The sequence below is a fragment of the Pholcus phalangioides genome, unplaced genomic scaffold (assembly GCF_987345545.1).
Source record: "Pholcus phalangioides strain wild (caught in Gottingen) unplaced genomic scaffold, Ppha-v1.0 ptg000015l_1, whole genome shotgun sequence".
NCBI classification, from domain to species: domain Eukaryota; kingdom Metazoa; phylum Arthropoda; class Arachnida; order Araneae; family Pholcidae; genus Pholcus; species Pholcus phalangioides.
In genome coordinates, this window is record NW_028301608.1 from 28,854,294 (window position 1) to 28,880,908 (window position 26,615).

The following is a 26,615-nucleotide window of genomic DNA, read 5'->3' on the forward strand; positions in this document are numbered from 1 at the left end:
ACAATCTCTTTTTCTTATGAAATTTTGATGAAATGTGTATTTCCTCCGAAAAGTGAAATTTTCTATAATTTTCACACAATTTCCGATTTTATTGTGAAAAATAAAATTCATTCAGTAATGACAAGTTCTTTTTTCACACAAGTCTTTTTTTTGCCAGAATATGTCCAGTTCAGAGAAATTTTTATGCAACAATAAGTGAAATTCATGGAAATTCTCGTAATTTCATTTTTTTCTGGAAGAACTCTAATTTTTTACTTATTTATAATTTAAAAAAATGAAACTTGTTCGATTTTCGTGTAATTTAATAATTGTTCCGAAAAACAACAAATTTGATTAACGCAATTTTGAAAAAAAAAATTCACGGTGTTTTTGCTTTATCTACAAGCATTTGCCAAAATAAATGAATTTCACTAAACTTTCCCGACATTTGCAAAATTATATTTTGAAAATCAAATGGAATGTCAAGAATGGATTTAAGATTTTAAACTATAATTTATACATGACTTTTTTTGATGGAAAGAAACGAAATTTATTTAATATCGAGGGGTTTTCTAATTTGAAAGAGCAATGCGAAAAATTATTGAATAAAATGTCCTTAGGAATTATAAATTGATGCAGTGTGAATGGTCTCAAGTTAAATTAATATGTTTTCTTCATCTGGAAAAACATAGTTTTCAAAGTTCATTGCATTTCACACAGTGAAGTTTTAAAAAGAAAACATTCCCATGAAAATAATTATAAATTCAAATAAATATTGAAAAATATTTTCTGAACTCACGTCTTTTTTATTGCAAAACTGACAAAATTTCTTATTTATCTATATTTGTACGTAGCTTTCGATTTGAAGGAGAATTTTCTATTTTCTTTTTATTTCTTATTTTTTACAGCATAATAAGAAAAACTTTAAAAACTATATTTTAGAATTTTGTTTTCATTTTCAGATGTTCCTGACGCCTTCAACCCCCCCCCCCCACTAATTTTCCATTTCAAACTTATAAATTTTCTCGACGACTTCCATTGTCTGTCAGTTCTTCATTTCACTCGACCTTTAAAAAAAATTATCAAAATTGCAAATTTTTGTTTTGTATTGAAAATTGTATGATTTAATTTTATTGCATAACATCAATAATATTCAAAACTAGTTCTGTCTGACATCCCTTCAATGACGTTCGAAGGACTCTCAAGAACAAATTTTCTTCGATTGTTTTCAAATTAATCGAAATAACGGATATCGATTGAAAAGATTTTCTTAACTCTTTCTAAGCCATAGTAGAAATCATTTATCCCCTTAATAATGCAAGGTTTTTGATCAAACATTAAATTTGATTTCCGGCAGTTGCAAAGTAAGGAACATAGAAAATAGTGTTTCTCATTTGAGAAATAAAGTTTAGAAAAGCATAAGCGTATAAAAGTATAATCAGGCATATCTATGCTTCACTTATATCGTTGATGAAGTAAGTGGCTTTTAAAAAGGAGAGATGACACTCGACTTGAGACCGGTGAGAGGGTTAATTAAAATGTATAAATTATCTACATTATATATTGCCTTAAAACAGAATGCGCAATCTCCGACTCACGAAAGGTGCAAATGTATCAACTCACATCACGATATAAATTTTTTCACACATATGTCTACATTTTCTCTATAAAATTCTGAAAATTAAAAAGGAAGCCTCGCTGAAAATACGGGACCAAGTAAGGCAAGGAAAGCTGTCGTTTATCACTGAAATTCAGTGAACCATCGTCAATGGCAAGATACTGGTAGTCGCGATGGATTAAAATACATTTCGCGCAGTATAGTTCGACTTCACTCAAGTTGCCTGCGGCAGTCTTAGATTATTCAGGTGGCCCACGGCACTTTTTCACACATAAATTAAGCGGCCCGTGGCAGAGTTCCAGATCACTTAGGTGGCCCACCCGTGTCACTATTCCAAAACACCTAAGTGTCACGCAATATTTTCAGATCATTTCAGTAGCCCGCGACGCGTTTTCAAACCAATGAATAGCCCACGACATGTTTTAAAATCAATGAAGCTATCCGAATTTTCGCAAAGGTTGAGCATCCGTGGATTAAGGGGTTGTCGTATATATGAAAACACAGTTATAACTCGGCTAACGAAGATATTCGTTCCGGAATCACATTCGTTGACCGAAATGCGATTTTCTATAGGTTTCTATGGAGAACCGTTTAATTGTTTATATAAGAAACACTAAAAAAAAATAAATTATAAACTAACCAAATTCTGAGATAAAAACACCTTCATAATTGAAAGAAGAAGAATTGAAAGGAAGATCAACAACTAAACAATTTTTATTTTGCTTTATGTACAGAAGTCGGTGGGATTCGTGAGTGATAGTGTAAAATAAAAAGTGTCTGAGGTGTTGTGCTATGTGATATAGGTTGCTCCTTTCTCTCTCCCTTTTATACGTACATCCAAAATGAAAATATAAGTTCCTAGAAAGTCTAGACCAGTGATTCCCAACGTGGGTGTTAACGCCCCATGGGGGACGATAGAATGTTCCAGGAGGGCGGTAGAAATAATAATAGTTCCAGGAGGGCGGGTACAGCATAGCACCCTATGGGTTAGATTGTGTTGGGGGCGATGGGACACAAAAGGTTGGGAAACTATGGTCTAGACTGTTTAGTTTGGTATTAAGAGTCTTACTGTAGATGCACTGAAACCATTCAAAAGCTTTTTTTTCTTCTTTTCTTTTCATTTTTAATACTTCTCTTTTCTTTTTCTTAGTGTAATCAATAATTTCTCATAAAATGTCTCAAAGAATTTCTGAAAGAGAAGAGAATCTGGAAAGCGGTTCCAATACGTGAATAATTTCATTTGGCGCGAGTGGCAGTTACTCATCGAATTCCTTTTGATTGACACGAAAATTTAGCTCATGACGCGGCTTTTTTGCCCACCCTGTATATATATCACCCTATCAAAATTGATGCAGTATATATATTCTCACAAAAAAAAATTTTTAACCTTAATTATATGATTAACGTAAGTGCTCGATTAGCTTCTTGTTGTTCTCAAATGACATAAATAGCAAGTAATGCACACTCTTCTCAATAATTCGTAATTTATTATGCACATAGCTACAAAATATTTTTTTTTAAGATTTTCAATTTCATTTTTTTTGATAACAAATCCAAGCTTTTTTTTTTTGTCAGAAAAAACAGTAAATTGAGTGAGATGATCATACCCGTAATTTACAAAAGAACCAAACAAATCTATGAAAGTGTTATTTTACAATGGGATATCATTGAATAACTTGAAGGAAAAAAAAATCCTTTTAACTAATGAGATCACACACAAAAAATCATTATTTTTTTTCTGCCTCTCTCCCTATGTATGTATATGTATATGAATGTATATGAAATCTTTATCTTTTTCTCATTCTTAAAATTGTAGCACCTACTACGAACAACCAAATACAATCTTATCACTATAGAGTGAGCATATTTCAATGGAAACATTTTTTTTCTTGTTTTGTTTTTTTGCAAAAGAAAACCATTTTTTTTTTTTTTACAATGACAAAGTGCAAATATTTTTTTTTTTTCATTTTTGCAAAGTGATATTTTTCGTGTAGTTGTTAATCACAATCGCGTAAAAGCCTGACCGGTACAAAGCTTTGCCTTGTTTTCTTTTCATTGCAACGGACAGTTCAATTGAATATTGGACTGATTTATCATGTCGTAGCTGTTATGTATGATAGGATTATTCTACGGTATACAACATTCTTACAATATCAGTAGTGTGGGTCGTCGAATTGGCACGATATATAATTATATAGTATTAAACTGGTGATTTTTTATCTTCAAATCTCAACGTAACTACATCGACTTATGCGAAATGGCTCATGCATTCCTCCTAAAAAAACCGTGAGTGTTCTCTTAATTATTTTTTCTCATCTTAATCTATACATTATATCAACATTTTCCTTGCTAAACAGTATATTATTAATTATTATTGTTACAGAAAGATAACTAGCATCAATGGACACGACACAGGGGGGGAAAACCTCCCCCATTCTCTGCTGCTTCCTTTAATTCTTCTAATTGGTTTTTTTTTTGCATAGCTTGGCGTATCCGTGAAAAAATTGAGAAAAATTTTTCGCAACGAAATAAATTTTATATATACCCGTATGTACATTAATACTGCTTGTCACTCCGCAAAAACGCTTTAACATTCATATATATATGTAAGTATGTATATATATATATATATATATTGCTTAAACATCACAAAAATATGAGTTTTTCTTCTCCTTCCCGTTCCTATAGTCTCAACATCTATTTTGCTACTCAATTAGTGTTGTTCATGGCAGATATCTCAACATGGTGAATTTAGTAACATTATTTACATGAAAACTATGACAATATGAATATTTTCTTTTAAAATCTACATCAACTAAATGCCAATGTGAACCTCGATATATTTTTTTTTTTATTTGATTTTTTTTAAATATTAATTTTGCATAGTAAATGACACGCAGACTAGGCTAATTAGAAGACAAAACGTTTGGAATTTTTTTTTTTTTGCTTTTGTTTTACGAATAAAATTTGTCAGAACGAGTAGAACGAAGTGACAAGACCATAAAATTCACATTTTGTTTTTCCTCTCTTACTTCACACACAATCATGTTTTGTCTACTTATAGTTTAAAGAAAGGCCCTGTCGAAAAATATAAACAATTTGTGTTTTTTTTTTTCTGTTTGTTCTTCGATATTTCAAAGTATTTATTCGTTCACTTTTGAATGAAATCCATAAAATCTCGTGGTCTCTTTTTTTCCCCCGATTCGGTAGTGTTAAATGTGTATAATTTTGATCCTTTCTTCCTTTATCCAAAACTTTTGAGCCTTTCATCAACGGGAAAATTGTATCCATTCAAAAACGCTTGGCGGCTATCCACGAGGCACTTTTTTTTGTAACTTCATTTTTATTATTATTATTATTCATCAACTTGGAAGAAACCGTGCATTTTATTACGGGTTTCCTCTCGTTTAACAGTGAGCAGATGGTACAAGGCTACAAGGTCATGAGTTCTGCAACGAAATGAAAACAAAAAAATTACGATAATAGTTCAGAGAAAACAATTCATATTATTAAAATATTGTATTGAAATAAATGAAAAATTGCTTGACTCACAAATATATTTGGCAAATTTTAGGGGGTATCAAAAAAGTTAGATTTTCGAAAATACCCTTGAAAAATATTTCACTTGATTGTACGAAGGCCGTTGATAAGCTCTATGAGATATCAGCACGATCACATTCAGATTATTTCAACTGTGAGTATGGCATCAAAGTGACTGCCTGCCTTTGAATGACGATTTTCATAGAAAATTTTGAAATAATTTTTACGGGTTCATTTGAAAATGCCGTCATTCTAAAATCCAAAACTGTTTCATTTTGATTTCTGTAATAACTAGAAGTAAAGTTATTTTCAATTTATTTAAACGAGTTTAATGCTCGTAAGTGTGAAAACGAGATCTTTAAATGAATTTTCTGAAGATTTGTGTTCTGTTTTTTGCTCTCACTTCACGAAAATCTTGATTTATCAGACTATCCAACTTTATTTGTGAATTATACATAATCGCTGGTAAAAGTGATAAATGTGGAGAAATTTTATCAAATTTTTCTTATGGAGAACATTGGTGATTATGCATTCAAGCATTTTTCAAAACATGTCCATGAAATGTTCCCGCTGTTCTTCAAACGGTTCACAGAAGTTTCGTCTCCGATATTTCGTCCCCAGCATTTCGCTCTTGGCACGTTTCATCCCCGGTACATTTCGCCTTCCCTGACCGTATGAGTGACCAAGTGAGTAACTGAGTAACCGTATCAGTGAACAAGCAAATGGGTGGGTGACCGTATGAATGAGTGACAGCATGTGACCGTATGAGAGACCAAGGGAGTCTGGTCACTTATATGGTCAAACTTAATCACTCATACGGTTACTCCCTTAGTCCCCTAACTTCATCACAAAACAATCGCTCACATTTTCACTCATATGGCCACACACTTGGTCACTCATAAGTCACTCACTCAGTCATACGGCCACTCACTAAACTATGGGGTCACTCACTTACTTGGGGTCACTCAAGAGGGCCTGTGGGATAATGAAGAAGCTGATCGCTGTGCAAAAGAAGCCACCAAAGATGGAGCCCCCACCAACGACATGGAAGCCCTCTACATCCGCTGCAAAATCCAGACTCCGGAAGGAGATGCTCCTCGACTGGCAAGCTAAGTGGGGTGACCAAGAGTACTCTAGCAGATCTACCCACAAGGTGATTCGTCGGATCACGACCGTAAACAGCAACTATCCCAGAGAGGTCATTATGTTTGTAACGGGTCACAACACACACACGGCCTGTTCTCTGCCGACTTGAAAAGGTTTAAATCAATCCCCCAACAACCATTGAAGCTATGGAGAGATCGGAACCAAAGCTGCATTAAGACTTACAAGCGTTAAGACTTAACTTACAAGCGGCTTTGGATCGGAACAAAGCTACATTAGTACTTTAGCCTTTGTTCTTGGTACAGCAGTGGAACCTCCCCTAACTGACACTCCTTGTTAACGGACACTTTTCTGATTCCCGGACTCGTGGAATAGGGTTTCATGAATTTCAATCCCTGTTAGCGGACACTCTCGATAGCGGATAGTAAAATAAACGATCTTTAATTTTTTCTTTTCAAACTAATTTTTTAATATACATATATAAACCGAGAATCTATCACATCAATTAAGATTATGTCCCTCACTCATGTTCACAAGTATGATAAATCGGCTTATTAATTACTTAATTAACTGAACAAAACTATAGTCTAGAATGGTGAATTCGAATGATAATGTGGGTTTTGTTTGGTAATACCTTGCGAAGATTAACATTGTAAGACAATGTGCCATTATAAGACTGATAATGTTGTTAGGCCGGGATTACACTATAAAAGTTTGATTAAATCCCTTTTATAAAACTTGAAAAGTCTAGTCAGTAAAGCTCATGGGTTACATTCGAGCAAATGCAGCCGATAATCTTACAGGTTGAATTCTCCAAAGTTTACAAAATAATTTTAGAAAACTTTTATAATGTAATCCCAGCCTCATGAATGTTTTTACCTTCACATTTATTTTAATTTAGTTTTTACTGCAAAATATGTGTGGTGCACCCATTATGTACGGGTAGAAATAATCAATTGGATTAATAAAGACGTAAAAGTTTAGAATAGCTTACAGAGGCTATACATTTTTCCCGTATTTATCAGACTATCCAACTTTATTTGGGAATTATGCGTAATCGCTGGTAAGGGTGATAAATGTAGTGAAATTTAATCAAACTTTTCTTATGGAGACGATTGGTGATTATGGATAATTACCGGTGTGTCATTTTGATAGTAATTAATATGTATTGAAATTAATTGCGACCGAAGTGATATTTCGTATTTATGCAAATGTCGTATAAACAAGATTTCACTGAATATCTTAATTCCCTATTAGCGGACAAATTTTTTGTTCTTATAGGAGTCCGTTACCGAGAGGTTCTACTGTCTACAAATGAAGTACAAGAGAATCTGTCTTTCACAAGTATTAATATTGCACAAGTGTTATTTAGAATATTTACTCAAAATGTATAAGTATAATACAGGATGTCTTGTATGTCCTAATTTGTTCTTTGTCTTATCTATCGTTGTCGTAGAGGTATAATGCTCAAATTTTGTGTTTGGAAATCACTCTGTACCAGTTTCGAGTACACGCAGTGTACTCGAAACTGGTACTTTTAAAAATCTTATAAAAAAAATCTTAATTTTCACACTCCCTCCATGTACTTATAATTACAGAGTAGAGTTACAATTGAAAGTAAATTCCTGATGATTGAGAGATTCTGCAGAGTGATTTCTGAACACATTTTGAGCTTTTTATGACTTAGAACCTTACTTTTATATATCTTACTTCTGACGTAGAACCTTACTCTTGCAACGAACGATTTATGAGGTGAAGACCGAATTACGACTTACGGAACATCCTGTATACGTTGACAGTTACGACAATAACTATTTTCCAAGACAGAAAAGAAAATTAGGTGAAGTTCAAATACTCACATTGGGAATCGAATTCAGGAAAATCTCACAGTGAGCTTTTTATCACGGGACGGGGATGCTGGAATATAATAGTGAAATTGAAATGTCTTCCATACACAAATATGCATATGTAGGCTACATACAAATATATAATATTGAGATTAAAAGACACAAATATGGACTAGATGTTGACTGGTGAAATGAAGTCTGTCTGTTCCATGTATGGTAATTTATATCATATGAACTTCAGTTTATAATAAAAATGTAGCTTAAAAACGAATGCTGAGAATAAGGGGGGAAAAAATAAGATATTTTATTTAGCTTTACAAATGTTTTATCGTGCAAAATATTCAGAGCAAATTGATTTGGTGCAAACATTATTTTAGCTCTAGATAATTTTATAGCCATATATACAGGGTGTCCTGAAAGTGCTAGCACGGCCTTTATCTCACCAACCGCCCGTCGTAGAGCTATGATTTCAATTAAAAAATGCTCTAAGGACGTTCAAATATTACTCTGTATCAGTGAAAAACATTGAAAATACTATGTGCAACAAAATAAAAATTCCAAGTTTCTATACCGTTCCCTTGTCCTCTAACTTCCAGTTAAAAAGTTGTTGCTCTGTTCTCCCGATGCCAAACAAAAAAATTCCAAGTACAATATTCAGACATATTCGAAGAACGGAGGATATTTGGGAAAGAAGAGTGTTAAATGCGGGTAAAACGGTTGTTCCGCATTTAACGCTGTTCTTTCCCTTGTTCTTTGAATTCAAATATCTCTGTGGATATTGCACTTGGAAATTTAGATTTTCTATTTTGTGACACACTTTATTTTCATTCTAAAAACTGGTACAGAGTAAATTTTAAACGCCTTCTGAGCATTTTTTAAAGTGAAATCACACACATATCACTACGACGGATGATTAATGAGTAAAAGGCCGTGCTAACACTTACAGGGCACCTGTATATTGGAGGTTTCTTTCTTTTAAACCGAGCACAGCTGCGGTGTATTGACATGGGCTATTTACTACCGAATGCGTTGTGCTGTATATTTGCATGAGCACCTAACAGTTTCAGTGCGAATCTTGTGTTTTGCGTGTATTTTTAGTGTTACCATTTATTTTTCAAACTATGAGTGAAGTGTAATGATTGGTATCTGTACCTTTATACGTCTGTTGCTGTCTGCGGTGAGACTTTTCAACGGGAAAGATCGACTGACATTCGCGCCTCAAAGTTGAAAAATACAGAAAACCAACTCCAGCAGACCACCAGCTGTGCGCCTGGTGGGGCAATGAGGGTTTTGCTGGATTAATACTTAATTTTATGCGGCAAAGGATTATTGTTTTATATAAATTCATCAATAATTGAGGAAAGCAATGTACTTCGAAAAAAATAGACCTGTCATCGTATGTGACGCTTTCAGTTCAATAAGTTAATCATTACGATCTAGAGAATAAGTGATTTTTTTAACCTCTTGATTTTGTGTAAGAGTGAATAGATCGATTACACAAGCACGATAAGTTACTGACCTGTAACGCCTACTTCTAGCGATTTGGCCTGGCGTCATGAATCTGTGCGGCTGTAACCGCCATGTTCAATGTTGATAAGCACGATGGGATGAGAATGTTTCACGGTGATGTACTCCAGTCCTAAAAATAATACAAAAAAAAACATTGTAATTATATACTTTGTTGGATGTCTGTCTAGACCAGCTATACACTTGTGTTCGTATTGGTAAGATGTGTCTACATTCTGAAAGCTTTGAGCAGTTCTACTATAGAATATATTCAATCGTATCAAAGAACTATAAAGAACATAATTCAGGCTGGGAAATGCTTCTTTTTTTTTAACTGATCTAAACTATTTTTTGAATTTATCTGAAAACTTAACGTATTTCTCTTCGTGCTTAGTTCTGAAATTAAAAGGAAGGCAGTTCACATTTCCGAAAAGGCGAAGTTAATTCATAGGCGGAGATGGAATTGAAAGTCTGGGGGCATGATCATGATGATGTCAATTCATATATACGCAAATACATTAGATCAATCGGCTTCACCTTTGACTGTGGGAGGAGCATTGCCCCCCCCCCGTTTCCACCCATGAGTTAATTACTTTATTAATTATTTGAATAAGAAGGTCTGCAGATTAAAATAGGTTGATTTTTAAGATTTGCGGACTTTTTGCAGACAGATTTGCAGAAATATTTTAGGCAGATTTTTGTTAGGTTGACCCTTTGATGATAATCCTCTTATCAAAGGGTCAGCTACTGTTTACTTGGAATGGTATTGGGAATTCTACTAGCTAACGTATCCAAAAAACTCCACGAAGCAACAACCAAAGTCAAGCATTCTGGCATTGACATTTTTCATCGTAAAAGAGTACGGTTTCCTACAGTTCCTTCATAACTTGGTTTTAAGCCAGTTCAAGTATTAACTACTTTAAGATCAAGGATCTAGAATCGCGTCCAAACACCTGTGGAATAAATTCAAAAAAGTACGCTCTGTTTTCTTTCCTGTCTTCTCATCATCGCGAAACTTTGTTGTAACCCTATATTTTTCTTCCTCTTCGTTTTTTTCTATACCTCGATAGTTATTTTCTTCACATATGGTGTATGTTTCTACTATATACATGTAAGAATGAAAGAGAACAGATAAGGTGAGGATGGAAAGAGAAATTTACTTTGTATCTAGTCTCTTATATTCTTATCTATTATACTGTTCTAATATCATTTATTTTTTCTTCCTTTTCTCTTCTACTTTTTTTTTGTTCTGCTTCTTTTCCTTTTCTAACATTTTTGAGCGAATATGTTTGTACATATGTACAAAAGCACTTGTTCTTATCCCTGATGAGAGGTTTTCTTTTCCTTCAGCCCCCTCATCTCTCCAAAAACTATTTTCTTTAAATCTTATCTTTGTAAATGTTTCTCCCTTTATAAATTCTGGTCCCCCCCCCAATACCTGTTCTCCATAACCAACCTGTTCAATTACCGGATTTTATAATCGGCATGGGGTCTTCCATTCGTGTCCTTATCAGCACCCCTACTTTGTCCATACCTTTTTATCTTCCCCCACATCAACGAGCCTTGTGAAGTGACAGTCTTTCTTAAGAAATTATTTTTTTCGCTGCTTTGTTCTTGTGAACTAATTATACAACCAACTGTGAACTTTTCACAGAAACTCAGATAAACTCCTTTGTTGGCAAAATCAACTTTCCTTCTATTTCATTAACTGGGGTTAGTAAAGTACTGCAATAGCAATGTCACCTTAACAAATTAATGAATGGGAATACAATAAATGAAATTTAAACAAATATTATGCAACAAAAAGTTAATTTAACCTGATATCAAATTTTCTATATCAAATAATAAATAATTCGACAGGTAAATTTAAGTGTTAACTATAATTCGATTTGGTTATGTGGATAGTTAACATCAAGTGTAGAATCTATTTATTTTAATTTTTATTTATGTCTAGCTTTTTCCTCTCCCTTCTGTATTATTAAAAATTTGCCATTGAATTAAAGTGAAAAAAAAACCGTAGCATGAAATTCTCTTATATCAGCTTTTGGTTCCCATAATTCCCTCTCTAATTCAATTAATAAATATATTTACACCTATTGGGCCGATATACTTCGTTCTTTTTATATTTCTTCCAGGTCAAAAGAAATAAGATTTACGTGTATCGCAAGAACAGAGATGTCATAGGGTGGAGAGCATTTTACTAGCTTTTAGCTACTGTTCTCTTCCCTGTCCCAGTTTTCTTCATCACATTATGAATTAACTGTTCCACCGTGTGTTCATTCAAACTTTCTTCATTCTCTTTGCATTTTTTTCAAATATTGTAAAATATGTAATTTAATTGTAAACTCTAATTTGTATAGTATTATCGTAATTGACTGGGGACAAATAAATTATGTTATGTTATGTATGTATGTAATGTTAAAAAAATAATAATAATAACGTGATCATCCCGTATTCCCAAGGGATCAGCATGATCCGTCCAGGGAATCTGTTAGTGTTAGTAAACATCCATGCCCGAACCCAGACCTGCACAGTGAGAAGACAGTTCCCTAACCACTCAACTGCCAGACGGCGCAATATCATATATATAAATCAAAATATAAATTTAACTACTCGAATATCAATAACAAAAGAGATAGATAGATATATTTTTAAATAATCGAAATTTTGAAAGAAATTTGAAAATCCGAAAGGAATGTGTTTACCAATTGAAAATATAAAATCCATCAAAACTTTAAATACCGCGCTGTTGGAAGTGGACAGGATGTCGGGAACCAGACTTGTGCAGGCGTTTTCTCAGGATAGGGTGGCTAGATCATATTCTAGAGAAAGCGGGGCAAATCCCAATAGAAACCGGGACATGTTGAAAAAAAAAAAAGTTCAGGTGGCATAAGAGTTCTAAATTAGGATAGAATTACCTATTGGCGGTAAAAGCCGGTGCTTAGTACACCGGCATGCAGCATAGAAATAGGAGAAAAAAGAAGTTTATACAGCACATGTTGTTCACCTACATGCTGCACATCGGTTTAATTCAACAGAAATTTCGTTTCAAGAATTATAACAGATAGTTTTGTTTTTATCCAATCGGTGGCATTAGAAGTCCCAGCGTTCAAGCAATTTATGTGCATTTCTCTTCCATACAAACATCATCAGTAAGAGAGAGTCAATAGAATTCGAACTTATTCATCAATGTTCAAGGCATCATCATTTATCCTTCTGACACACGCAAATGTTTAGGAGTGATCGTTTTAACAAACGTCTTTCGTCTGAACATCGCTACTACAAAGTTATCTAGTAAAGAAGAAGAGTACAGTTGCAGTATATATGAGGGCCCATGACCACACCAGGCTGCTAAATTTCAGGACCGTAAAAATAGATCGAAATACACATTAGGATCAATGCTGTGGAAGAAAATATTACTGTTGAATTCAACGGATGTGTGTGTTAGCACTAGTTTATAGTTTTTCTTATGTGCCCACGTGGGGCATGTGAGGGAAAAAAAATGTATGCCTGTCCGAAATTTCTTGGCATGTCTGATTTGTCCAGCATAGAAAGATACCTATAAATGTCACAGATTACCCCCGGGAGTCGTGAGTTCTATCACAATTAATAGGTTAAAATAGAGATATACTATGTCCGTATATAATGGTGGGATGAATCGAGAAGCCAATCGTAGAGCAACCACAATTTTGTATGGGTAGCGTTTCTATATTATCATGATCATTAGTTTTTAATTAGTTTTATTTCAAGGTGTATCAGTTTTTTCGCGATAATTTATTTTTGGGTTATTGTATACTCTGGTGGTTTTTTTTTGCCATTCCTATTTTTTTACGTGAATCCCCGTTTCAACCATCGCGTTGGGTATTCTGCCTGTTGTGACCTTTGCCTTTGTATTTATATTTGTATTATGCATCATTCATACAAGTGTAATAGGCGTAATCGTCTCACCTCTTATTTCCCGGCTCCGGGAAATGGTGGAAAGAGTGCTTCGTAGAGAATGGAGCGAATGCAATGAATGTAGGGAATGCAGGGAATGCAAGGAGGTCTTCTCGTGATATACTGAACTCCTAGTGTCCGAGGATTCCGAAGACGTCGTGGAGGAATATCTCGGGCTCTCGGGGCTTGTTGATCGCGGAGAAGACGACAAATCAGAAGCCTCCTGCTGAAATAATAACATAAAAATGAAATTTGCGTAATCGAAAACCGAATCATTGACATTAACATTCTTCTTTATTTGGTTTGTGTTTTAACATTGAAATTATGCCACAAAAATACAAAAATATTTTTCCTTTATTTCCAAAGGGACCGTTCAAGTATTACGTAAGCCAATTTTTTGACATTCATAACCTCCCCCCCTTGTCAGCAAAATTTCGTCATCAGCTCTGCCTCTTCGAATCCTAACACATATTGGTGGGATCAGAAACGTACGCAGGAGGGGGGGGGGCATAAGGGGGTTCTTGCGCCTCCCTCCCCCCAGAGGAGAAAAAATATTTTTTAATATAAAAACACTTAAAAAAAATTAAAATTTCTGAAGAGAATACCTTTATATGTAATTACAGTCGATTTCTCTTACTTTCAATGATATTTGAAAGGTAAGAACACAAATTTTCTCTTTAAGAAATTCATTGCGACCCACCCTCTAAGCCATGTATGGTAAACCCTTGACCAGCGGACGAAATATGGCCCTGAAGGTTATGTGATGTGGCTTGCCTCCTCAAACCCAATTATGTAAAAATGAACTAAGCGGCACATTTACAAATCGCTTAAATGACCCGTGGAACAATTTTGGAGCATTTAAATGGCCCGTGGCACACTTTCAGATCACGGAAGCAGGCCTCAAAGATCACTTTCACATTCAAAGATCACTTAAGTAGCCCGCGACACAGTTCCAGAACACTTAAACAATCCGTGGCACATTTAGACATCCATTGAGTGAAATGTGGCACAATTTTAGAGCCTTTAAGCGGCCCCACGGTGCGGTTCTACATCGCTCAAGTTACCCGCGGAACATTCCCAGATTACTTAAGTGATTCCCGGCATAATTATGGATCACTTGAATGATGCGTTGCATAATTATGGATCACTTGAATGATGCGTTGCATAATTATGGATCACTTGAATGATGCGTTGCATAATTATGGATCACTTGAATGATGCGTTGCATAATTATGGATCACTTGAATGATGCGTTGCATAATTATGGATCACTTGAATGATGCTTTGCATAATTATGGATCACTTGAATGATGCTTTGCATAATTATGGATCACTTGAATGGTGCGTTGCATAGTTCCAGAGCTCTCAAGCGGCCTGGAAACTTTTCCAGCGCACTTGAAGGATCCGTGAAACATTTAGAGATCACTAAAGGCACTCTGTAGGGGACTTATTAATAGGGAGAGTGTTAGTTCAGGTGCCCAATAACTATCGAAAGGTTTTTTTTTCCGTATTTGGCGCACCGAGTAAGATTCGATTAAGAATATTTCATATTTTCATAAAGAATGGTTGATGACGTAAGCATCATCCAAACCTCCCCTCCTCCTTGTCATCAAAAGTCAGCAAATCGGAAACCCCCCCCCCCTCTCCCCCATCGATGCTGACGTAATACTTGAATGGCCCCAAATACAATAGAGTCCGCTAGTACCGAAATCGGATAATACGAAGTATTGGTTATAAACAAGTCTCCCCCCCCCCCCCGCCCACCAAGTAAACCTGTAATACCAAAATAATGTTAAAAATATTTCTTATAACGAAGTACCGTATTTATGAACATCGCATATAACAGAGTTTTTGGCAAGAATGGAATTTTATTTCAAAATATGAGAGAGGTCATATTTTTCCTTCGTTCGAGTAAAGCATTTATCAGCTCATGTAATCCGAAAAAAAAAAGCTTTATTCTTTAAAAGTGGCAATTTCTAGAACATCTTTAGTGATTTCTACTGCGTCAATTATAATGAGGAATAAAAACCACTTTTTTTAACTGGTTAAATATTCCTTAATCAAGGATTTACTCACTTTGGTGTCAGCAAGGCACTTTTCTGCTTCTGCTGCTCTAGTAATCTCTGGCCCTTCGATAGACGTAGCACCTCTGATTGGATGAATTGCATCCGCTGTATCCTTATCATCTTTAATTTGAACACCATCTAATTAAATTTTAAAAAAAGTAAGTATTCCTAGTTCATTTTTCCTTTGATTAATTATAGCATCGTTACTTTGTATATCAGATTTCGTGCTCGCAATTTGCATTTTGTTTTTCATTTATATTTATTTCTACATCCTTACAAGTGTTGGAAAACTAACAATGGTTTCAAAAACGAAGAAGAAATCTGAATCGAAAAGATTCAGATTTTGTGTGTGGCACAAATTGATTCATAACCACTGAAGGATCAAAAAAAGAATAGAGGGAAAACAGAATTTTTTTTTCAAACATCTGTCTTTAAAATTTTATTGTTTACCAAATTGATCGAGAAAAGCACAATGTCTGGCTTGTTGTAGAACTTTTTCAAAGTAAATTTGATCATTCAAAAATAATGATTATTTCCCTCCAAATTTGAATTATCCAAAATATTCGTGAGGAAAAAAAAATCGAATTAACAAGAAATTAGATCTAAACCTCAAGAGGAGTTCGTAAACGTTCGAATTATGGACGATTGATACCTTTAACATGGTGGAAAACTATGCTCTAATACAGCGGTTCTCAGCCGGTGCTCCGCGGAGCCCTTGGGGCTCCTTGTGCACTCCCCAGGAGCTCCGCACCCACTCGAGGAAAATAAAAAAACCAGTAAAATTAAAAAAATAATAATTATAAATGTTTTTAAATATAGTAAAAATAAACCAGTAACTTTGATGGATAATTAAAAAATGGACCTATGGGGCTCCGCCATAGAATATTTTTACTAAAGAGGGCTCCGCGAGTCAAGAAAGGTTTAGAACCGCTGCTCTAATAGAAATTCTTACATATTACATATCTCGGATACTTAATTTTTTGTAAATGGAAAAAAAAACACATTAAAAACAGCTTTCGTGTACGATAAAATACCATGACATCAATGTAACAGAATAAAAATTGATTTAAAATGCGTAAAATATTGAAATAAATCATTGCTTAATTAAATAGTACTTTCAATGATACTTCTATTTATGCATAGTTTTCACCATGGGTTAAAGGTATAAACTACCCTGACCAAGTTTGAATTCACCAAGTTCTACTACATATGTAACACCACCACCTAGAATGATGACGAATGCTCATATAATAAAACAACTGGGATAACATGCTAATATGGTGAAATTGTGAGTAATAAGATATGAACGGATAAGCTATTTGCACATTATGGTCTTCGATTATCATGTTTGACGACCGTAAGGAAATTTATAGGTCTAGCCAATGTGGGTCTTTTTGTTCTGGGATATGGAGCTTTATGATATTTCGATTCACCCAATGATTGATAAAATATTTTTGCAATGTTTTGCAAAAATTTTTCATATACTGTGCGCACTTAACATCCAGGATCAGTTTCAGCTACGATGAACTCATATCTCATGGCAGGTCGATAAAACATTGAAAAAAAGAGTATTTTTTTAATATATTCATTAAAAAAATTATTATTTTTAGCTAATCTTCGCATCCATATGAAAGATAGTTCATATAACTTTTTCAATGAATGAAAGGAAGGGGGAGGGGGGTTGGTACACGATCTTGGCTTCCCATGCTTTCCTATGACAAAAAACCTTCTTCTTCTAAGGAGCATTTGAAAATTCCTTATTCACTTTAGGCACTCAATTTTTTTTCTGAAATTTCATGATAATTTATATACAATATACGGAGAGAATTAAGGATTTTAATTGTTGGTTATTTTTTTCGAATTTTAACTTGAACAACATGGAGACTTTTCAAAAATCTCCGTAATTTACTCAATCTTTGTGCCATAGAATTTATTTAAATAATTTTTTATAAGAAATCTTCTCGTTAAAGTATGTAACACCTTAGTGTTGAGAGGCGCACGAAGTTTCGAGACATTTGAACAAGTGGCTTTTGGAAAAAAATGTTCTTTATCTGAAACAAAATTCAGTTTTGAGTTGATGGAAAAAAATGAACATATATAATGTCTGCAAGCAGTTTATATTAAATCATGTTGAAAATACTTTTAGTACAGCTAGAGCAAAAACTCGGACATAGAACGCAGAAATATTTATAGTATTTGAAAATGGAAAAATTCCTGTACCCTGTACAATAATTTATATTTAGGCCCCATCTGGCTCATTCAGGACCCTTCTCCCAAGTGGGCCATGTGCGGTTGGGCCTGTTAAACCTGACTAGTTACGGCACTGTACAGGGTGTCCTGTAAGTGCTAATGCAGACTTTATCTCTTCAATTGTCCGTCGTAGATTTTCAGTTTATAAAATGCTTGAATACATTCAAGAAATTACCTCGTGCCAGTTTTGAGAGTCAAACTAGAGTGTGTAACAAAATAAAAATAAAAATCTGAATTTTTATACGGTCTTCCTGTCCTCTAACTTCCATTTAGAAAGATGTTGCCCTGTCCTTCCTGAGAACAACGAAGAAACATTTCTCAAGTTTCCAAGTGAAATATTCGCTGAAAAATTCAAATTCGTCAATTTTTTTTTCGTTGTCTTCAGGAGATACAGGACAACAACTTTCTAACTGGAAGTTTGAGGACAGGGGGTACAGTATAAAAGTTTGGAGTTTTTATTTTATGACACTGTATTTTAACTCCCAAAACTGGTGCAAGGTTGAGCATTTTTGAGCATTTTTTTAAATTGAAGCTACACGTCTACGACGGACAGTTGTTGAAATAAAGGTCCCATTAGCACTTACAGGAGACGCTGTATATCACCGCCTATGAATATTAAAACTTAATACAATCGATGTAACGCGATGCAATATAAATACACCCAAATCGATTACTTACCATAACTTCTCCTGTCGTATGACAAGGTTCTTGTTCGACCATATTCACTCTTACTAGTCTCTTCCCAGCTCAGGGTCCTCTGCTCCACCTGCAGTAAAGTTGCAGTCTACTATAAGTGGTAGGTATCTGTACCATGCAGGCATTTTTTAAGTATCAAGTTATTAAACCTCATTCATATTCAATTCACTTATTGAAAGACACATTTTCTTGTATACACGGTGATTCCATAATTTCCATTGAAGCATTATACTGGTGAACTATTGATCCTAGAGGCATACATTTAATTAAGAAAAGTACCCAAATAAGTTGTAGAGCCCAGTTGCATTATCTATGTTGTAAGTGGTTGCGCTGTTATTTAAATGAAAAAAATAACTTTTTATATGGACTCTGACCTCAAAAAAGTCAATTTGAAAGTTGTTGCCCAGTCTCTGATGAGGCCAACAACAACAACAAAAAATTCCACTTTTCCAAGTGCAATATTCACTGAGATGTTTTGAATTTAAGAAATTGGAGAAAATCTGGGAAAGAACAGCATAAACTAACCGACAACGTTCCTTTCCCTCGCTTATCTTATACTGTTATTTCCCAATTTTCATCGGTTTCTCGAATTCAAATACCTCAACGAACATTGCACTTGGAAACGTGCAATTTCTTTTGTCGGCCTCAGGAAAGATGGGCCAAAAACAGTTCAGTTAATACATAATTGGATTCTTCAAGATAGGGTGTCCGTATAAAAGTCTTTATATGCTTTAATTATAGTTCATCTGTTAAATTTCTTGAAGTGTATTTCACACCTCACCTCAAATGGAATGAGGTGAGGTTTGTACAGCTGAGAAAATCTGCCTGTCAGAAAATAGGAATAATCGCTGGAATTTCTTTTCTTCTCCGTTTTAAAATCAAGTTGCTGCTCTACAATATACCATGATCCTCTTGTCTCTCTCTTACTGTCACCTTGTCTGGGGCATGATCATTGATATCAATATAAATAAACTTTCTGTTCTGCAGAGGAGATTTTAACATACAGTAACACATAACCAAAATATCTCAATTGCTCAATCCTTTTTCATGCATAATATACTACCAGTCTCGCTTCTATATGATATTATTCTATTTCCATTCTCATGTTCAAAACAATTAAATTACATGATCGCAAAAGTGATCCCATTATAACCCCAAGACTCGCGTCTCATCATTATAGCGCTAGATCCCGTACTCATTTGATACCAACCCATGCAAGAACCAATATTTTCTACAGTAATGTAAATTCTCTTGGACCCAGAACTTGGAATAGCGTACCACAATCCTTAAGACTCATAAATAATGTACCCATGTTTAAGAAGAAATTGAAATATTTATTACTGACACACTAACCTCTTGTATACAGGGTGATTATAAAAAAACTATCCCGACATATGGGCCCCTAACTATCATACCATTCACAGAAACTGAATGATATTTTGACATAAGGTATTTTGATGTATGCGCTCAAGAATGATATGGAAAACAACAGTGTCACTCTAACAGTTACGGTTACAGTGAGAAAATTTCGAAAATATCAAATGGCAACACCAAGTTTTTTGTATTGGAATGTGATCTCCATTGTGAAGAACCCTAAATAGCGTTCGAACGGCAACTGTAGCATGAAAATCGCCGGCGGTAGATAGGCTAAAAGTGACGACAACCAATAAGGACAGAGAAGCAGCATAAAATAAAGCATTTTATTGTGTTTCACAAATTTTCCACATGACCAAAATTTAGAGGACTAATCAGGCTGGGATCTCAGCCGAAGAAACGGTGTGACGAATGAAACGAACATTAATGCTCTAGTGCACGGCAAAGTCCTTTTTCCTTGCCTAGCTCCGGGGATTTTCGTGCTACAGGTGCCATTCCAACGCTATTTAGTGTTTTTCAGTATGGAGATCGCATTCCAATACAAAAAACTTGGTGTTTTCATTTGATATTTTCGGAATTTTCTCACTGTAATCGTAGCTGTTAGAGTGACACTGTTGTTTTCCATATCATTCTTGAGCGCATACCTCAAAATACCTTATGCCAAAATTTCATTCAGTTTCTGTGAATGGTATGATAGTTAGGGGGCCATATGTCGGGATAGCTTTTTTAAAATCACCCCGTACTTATATGTATATGTGTGAATGCGTATATATGTGTATATTGCATGTGTGATCACAATACACATTTTTTAGTTAATGTATTCATGCTGTTGCAATTGTTGTTTTTTTTCACTCGGGGTGAAGGAGCTTGTCAGATCATACTGTGATAATTTCGCGTTGTTATCCCATCTACATCAATGTGTGTATATATCCATGTAACCATTAACAATTCCTGTGCTTATGTAACGTGTAGGTGAAATGAATTAGAATTTGAATTAATAACCGTAGAACCCCTTGCAGCATGAATGACGTATCTGCGTCTTACACGTTGTTTGGATACTTCTTCTAACTGGAAGTATGCCTCTATGATCAACGATTAACCAGAAAGACGCGAGAAGGAAAATATGAAATCATCCTGTATATTTGATGCATGTTACATGAGTTCATACAATTTCTGTTGAATAATGTGAAAAAAAAATTGGCATGAAAAACGAGTTTTTACTTATATGAAAGTAACTAAGAAATTTGTCAGAAAAAGGCTATAAAAGTACTGAAGCTACTACTTCGTACTGAAAGAACGAATTAATTGATTTAACAATAAAACTTGAATCATTTAGTTTTTGGTTTCATCAAAAATACTGATTACAAAACGGTTATGACAAATGCATTGTAATTAGATATAAAATGGACTAAAAGAAAAGAAAAACCATGAAGCGTTCAATGAATGAGAATTTCGTATAGGATACGTATAGATATGCGTATGTGAATTGTAACTGATGTTCGCAAAAGATAATTCTAAATAATATAAAAATATATTTAAATTAAAAAAATTGCAATTATATAACTGAATGATCTTCATAATGAGTAATTTAACAATAAGCAGTGTACTGAAATCGTAAATAGATGAACAAATATACAATATGACGTGTCTAGTTTTAATATAAGTTGTTGCTTTTTTGGAATATATTCGAATTTCTAACCCTGCATAGACCGGCTAGAAGGACTTCCAAATCCCTTGAGATCGCAAAGTTATTTATGTTTACGTTTTTGTATTTATGTATAGTTTTGTTCCTGTACATTATATTTGCGCTTTATCATATTAAAAAACAAATGTTTTCGAAATGAATATCTTAGATTCAAAAGAACCTTGACAATGAAATGCTTGTTTTTAAAAATTTGGAAATTTTCTTCGAGAATACAACGCGTATGTAAGTGAGAAACACACTGCTCAGCATTGATACCTGGAACTCCCTCATGGCGACTTGTTCCTGACTGGTATTCTGAACTACAGATGATGATGAGGCTGTCTGCTTATCATCAGGTCGTATGAGCATCCGGTTACTGATATCTTCCCCAAGTATATCCTGTCTGTGGAACTGGGCTATGGGTATGATGACTGTTTGAAAATTAAACGTATGCAATTAGACCATATCCAAAAAGTCCAACACTATTTCTGTGTGAGTAACAGTGAGTAAAGTACTTATTAAGAATCAAAATAAATGAAGTAGATAAAGTCTCTTCAAATACGTTGATGGTAGTAATAATATATATATATATATATATATATATATTATTCCTACCATCAACGTATTTGAAGAGACTTTATATATATATATATATATATATTATATATATATATTCATATATATTATATGAAACTCATAGCTTTATTAAATAAATAAAGCTATGACTTAGTGGGTTTCACCAGTAGGAACATCTCACTTTTGAGGCCAAAAAAAGCTAAAAATACGAAAATCGATAATTTTGACTTGTGTGTTTCACTTGTAACCCTACGATATAACAACTATTCCATAAAGACAAATTGAACCTTTGGTACATAACACATGCATGACACATTCCGACATGCACCGGTTAGTTAGATGTTCCTCAGAGGAATATTGAGGTGCATGTGCGGTTTAGGTACTAGTTGTGGGAACATTTTCGGTATTCTTATGTAACTTTATAGTACACATAACTAATACTTTTATTGCACTGAAAAATGTGAAACAAGGTAAGTGATGATAATATGGTCATGCTAAGCTTCAGTGATTGCTGCTGAGACTTGCATTATAAATTATGAAGAACAGGTAATGTTGAAAAATACTTTGAAGAGTTCTTAAAAAATAATAACAATCCACAATAGGCCTATATCTAAACGTAAAATATGCAAAAAATATGGTTTTTCAAAGTTTACTCCTTGGTCATATTCCCGACAGGTGAAAGTAATATGACCAATGGAGTCATAAACGGACGTATCTCAACAAATAAACAGGCATTTTTGCGATAACTTATTGATTTAAAGAAGCTATCCAACTAAGCAAACTTTCAATTAATAATTAAATGCAAGGAGAAGTAATGCACTTCATCCAGATAATAAATTTCGTAAGCTTTCCTTAAATTAATGAATTCAAAATTGAAAATTTTTCAAGTTAACTAAGATACAAATTTTGGATAGAAAAATCCTTTTTCTTCTACCATAAAGAATAGAAATCGGGGGAAGGGAGGCCCCAGAGACCTGATCACATGAAAAAGCAGAAGAAAAAAAATGACGCTAGTGATGCGCAGTAGCATACCAGGCCAAAACCAACCTGCCAAATGTTCATTTGATCATTCATTTTTGTCACACCACGGTCATTTTCTGCACACGAGGGTTATTTAGACCAGGACCAACAATGCCGGGACAAAGTTATTTCCGATTCCGAACGGCAGCTTTTTTATACTCACTGAGGCTGGTACGTTAACCCCCTCGCGGTTTGGACTCCTTGCGATGACAGTCTTTTTGTGTGGTCCCGACGCCGTTTCTTTTGTACCCATGTGTCAGGAAAGTTTCTGACAACGACGAACCGGTTATCGAACTGTCAAATGTTCTAAAGAAACCTACATGACAGACAGAATTTTATGCCTATGGAAATTAAAATGAATGCAGATGGAAAAGCGTTTAAAGCTGCACATGTCATGATTAACGAACTAATTTTGTGGATAACGTCGTGATTTTCCGAATGATGCTTTCGGCACAATATGCTGCGAAACTACACATAAGCCAAAGAAAAAAAATAGGGCATGTGTCCAAACAAACAGCTACACAGCAAAAAAGCACCACATTTTGAATTCCATTCGAAATAAAATAAATACGGAAAATTAGTCATATTATCCTCAAAGACCTTACGTAATTTGCACCATTTATGGCCTTATTTATTTCATTTAACCACAAAATCCTGTAAGATACTCAATATCCTCGCGTGTTTCGGTCCACATTGGCTTGGATAGTAATTGGAGTCCTTCTGCACCAATATAATCATGTTTCGTCCGATACCAAGTACAACAATATGATGCAGATAGGAAGTAGATAGAATACATATCCGGATGAACAAGTCATACAGTTCTTCTATGTCTAAGTGTTCAGTCGCATCCGAGTAAAACAATTAATGTGAAGAAAACTTACTCTCGGATGTCATAAGGCTGCATTTTCTCCAAATGACCAGAACGCAGCCGAGACAAGTCGCCAGAAAGCCAAGGCCACCGAGGATGGAAGTCAGAAGCCACATTCGATTTCCCGCTCTTCTTGCTTTTTCAGCTTCCGACATCGTGACCACAAAGAATTCTGTAGTTAACTCTGCGTGGAAGAAATGAAATAATTTGTCCAGATTGTGAATTTTATAATGATAATGAGAGACTATATATACACACTTATTTATTTATTTTTTTAATATTCCCCAGAAAAAGTAAAGGAGCAGCAAAAGATCACACCTTTCACGAAGACAGAAACAATTTCTTCACTAAAGGCACTTTGGCCATAACTGTTTATGGCGGCAACGGTGAAGTCGTACTCGATTCCCGGAACAAGGCCAGTAACTAAATAGGAAGTTGCGTTCGGTAGACTGCTTCTGTACATGTAAGCGTGAGCGCCTTTCATTCGGAAACGGACGCGGAAGTATTGCTCTGACCCACCGTCGAATCCAGGAATCCAAGACAAGAGTACGCTGTCCGACGTCTCGTTCACCAGCTTCACGTCTTTTGGCACTTCGGGTTCACCTGAACGAGAAATGAAAAATTTACGTGAGAATCTCGTGAAGCCAAACTTGCAACTAATATTGTATTCTGTCCATCTTCGGTTTTTGAGTCAAGTCGAAACATAATTTTGACGTCACCGATCACATGAAATTAATTGGCGGCCCCGTGTCAAATATGAGGGCCCCGAAATTTTCACTATTTCTGAAATTGTGTTTTACATAAATTCCAACATCTGAAGCTACTTCTCTCATTGATTTTCGATTATTTTATACTATATACACTCATTGCCATAAAAATTTGCGCACCAAGAAATAATTGTGGGATCGAAACGAAAGTTGGCCTGAAGGTACATGTCGGGCAGATATGCAAATGATTAGAAATGCAGAATGATTGCGCATTGCGTAATGCCACTAGAGGGCGTTGAACTTCGTTCTCCTTGGAGTATAAAACAGGTAAGCAGAGCTTGCTGGAGTGTATTTAATCGTTTGCAAAGGAAATGTTGAGGTAGACATGCCGTTACGCCGCCGTCGAAGACCATATGAGCAGTTGTTAGAGTTCGATAGGGGAAGAATCATCGGGATGATGGAAGCTGGGTGGTCAGCTCGGCGAGTAGCTCGTCAACTAGGCCGTTCTGATTTTACTGTGAGGAAGTGTTGGGACCAGTGGACAGAAGAGACGTCATTTACACGGCGACCTGGTTCAGGACGCCCTCGACAGACCAGTCGTCGAGAAGACCGTCACATCATCTGAAACGCACGCGTAGAGCCAACTGCCTCATTGGCCGCTACCCAGACACAGGCAGCAGCTTCACTACGGGCCCCTGTGTCTTCCCGAACCATCGCAAGGTGCCTGGCTGAAGGACATCTGCTATCGCGGCGCCCATTACGTGTGCTGCCAATGACACCCACCCACCAACGCCTCCGTTTGGAGTGGTGTCGAGCACGACGGGATTGAACTGCAACGGAATGGAACCAGGTCGTCTTCAGCGACGAATCGAGATTCAACTTGAGCAGTGATGACAATCGTGTTCGTGTGTGGAGGCCCCGTGGTGAACGCTTCAATCCTGCCTTCGCTTTACAGCGACACACCGCTCCCACAGCTGGTGTCATGGTATGGAGTGCCATTGCTTACGATACACGGTCACCCCTAATATTGATCCATGGCACAATGACAGCCCAGCGGTACGTCCATAACATCCTTCAGCCACATGTGTTGCCACTCATGGCAGGGCTCCCAGGAGACATTTTTCAACAAGACAATGCTAGGCCACACACAGCAAGGATGTCCAAGACTGCCTCCGCCACATTACCACCCTTCATCCTTCCCTGGCCTGCTCTATCCCCAGATTTGTCACCAATTGAGCATATCTGGGATCATTTGGGACGGCAAGTTGGACACCCTACGAGGTTGGTCGAACTAGAGGCGCATTTACAACAACTGTGGAACGAGATGTCTCAGGACATCATACGGAACTTGTATGCCTCAATGCCCGCTCGTATCGCATCGCGCATTCGCGCTAGAGGGGGGTCCAACAGAGTACTAAAACTTCTGTTCATCTGTACTTTTTTCTGCAATAAATGATCCTTTTTCTTGGATTTTCTAATCACTTACTTATATCAACGTAGTACTTACATGTGTAAAATTTCGTTTCATTTTGACGACTTCTTCTGGGTGCGCAAATTTTTATGGCAATGAGTGTATAAATATAAATAAATAAATAAATATATATATATAATCATATATAAATTATATATATGGTAAATAATCTGTTTTTCGTTTATGGATTATATTAAATAAATTTATTCATTGATTTTGGGGAATATAATAAAATTCAAAATTAATGACAAAAACAAGAAAAAATTATATTTATTACTTTCAACCAGTCAAAATTTTCATTAGTTCTTAAGCTAATTTCAAAAAACATTTTTCGTTAATTTTTGTTTCGTTCGTTTATATTTTATGTGGCGAC

General features: G+C 35.3%; 1 protein-coding gene across 2 annotated transcripts in view; it reads right to left on the bottom strand.

Moving 5' to 3' along the window:
- Positions 1-3,163: 3,163 nt before the first annotated feature.
- The window catches only part of LOC149075772 (nephrin-like), a 182,660-nt gene continuing 159,208 nt past the window's right edge, over positions 3,164-26,615 (bottom strand). The window contains exons 15-23 of one of the 2 annotated variants that reach the window (XM_089243282.1): positions 24,383-24,667; positions 24,078-24,248; positions 21,877-22,031; positions 18,525-18,630; positions 15,607-15,734; positions 13,543-13,756; positions 9,608-9,727; positions 8,101-8,158; positions 3,164-5,046 (exon numbers count right to left, since the gene is read on the bottom strand). In XM_089243282.1, the coding sequence (XP_089099408.1) occupies positions 9,642-9,727; positions 13,543-13,756; positions 15,607-15,734; positions 18,525-18,630; positions 21,877-22,031; positions 24,078-24,248; positions 24,383-24,667 (1,145 nt within the window). In that variant the 3' untranslated portion in view covers positions 3,164-5,046; positions 8,101-8,158; positions 9,608-9,641. The remainder of the gene's footprint in view (positions 5,047-8,100; positions 8,159-9,607; positions 9,728-13,542; positions 13,757-15,606; positions 15,735-18,524; positions 18,631-21,876; positions 22,032-24,077; positions 24,249-24,382; positions 24,668-26,615) is intronic. The other variant, XM_089243283.1, reaches the window with a different exon arrangement.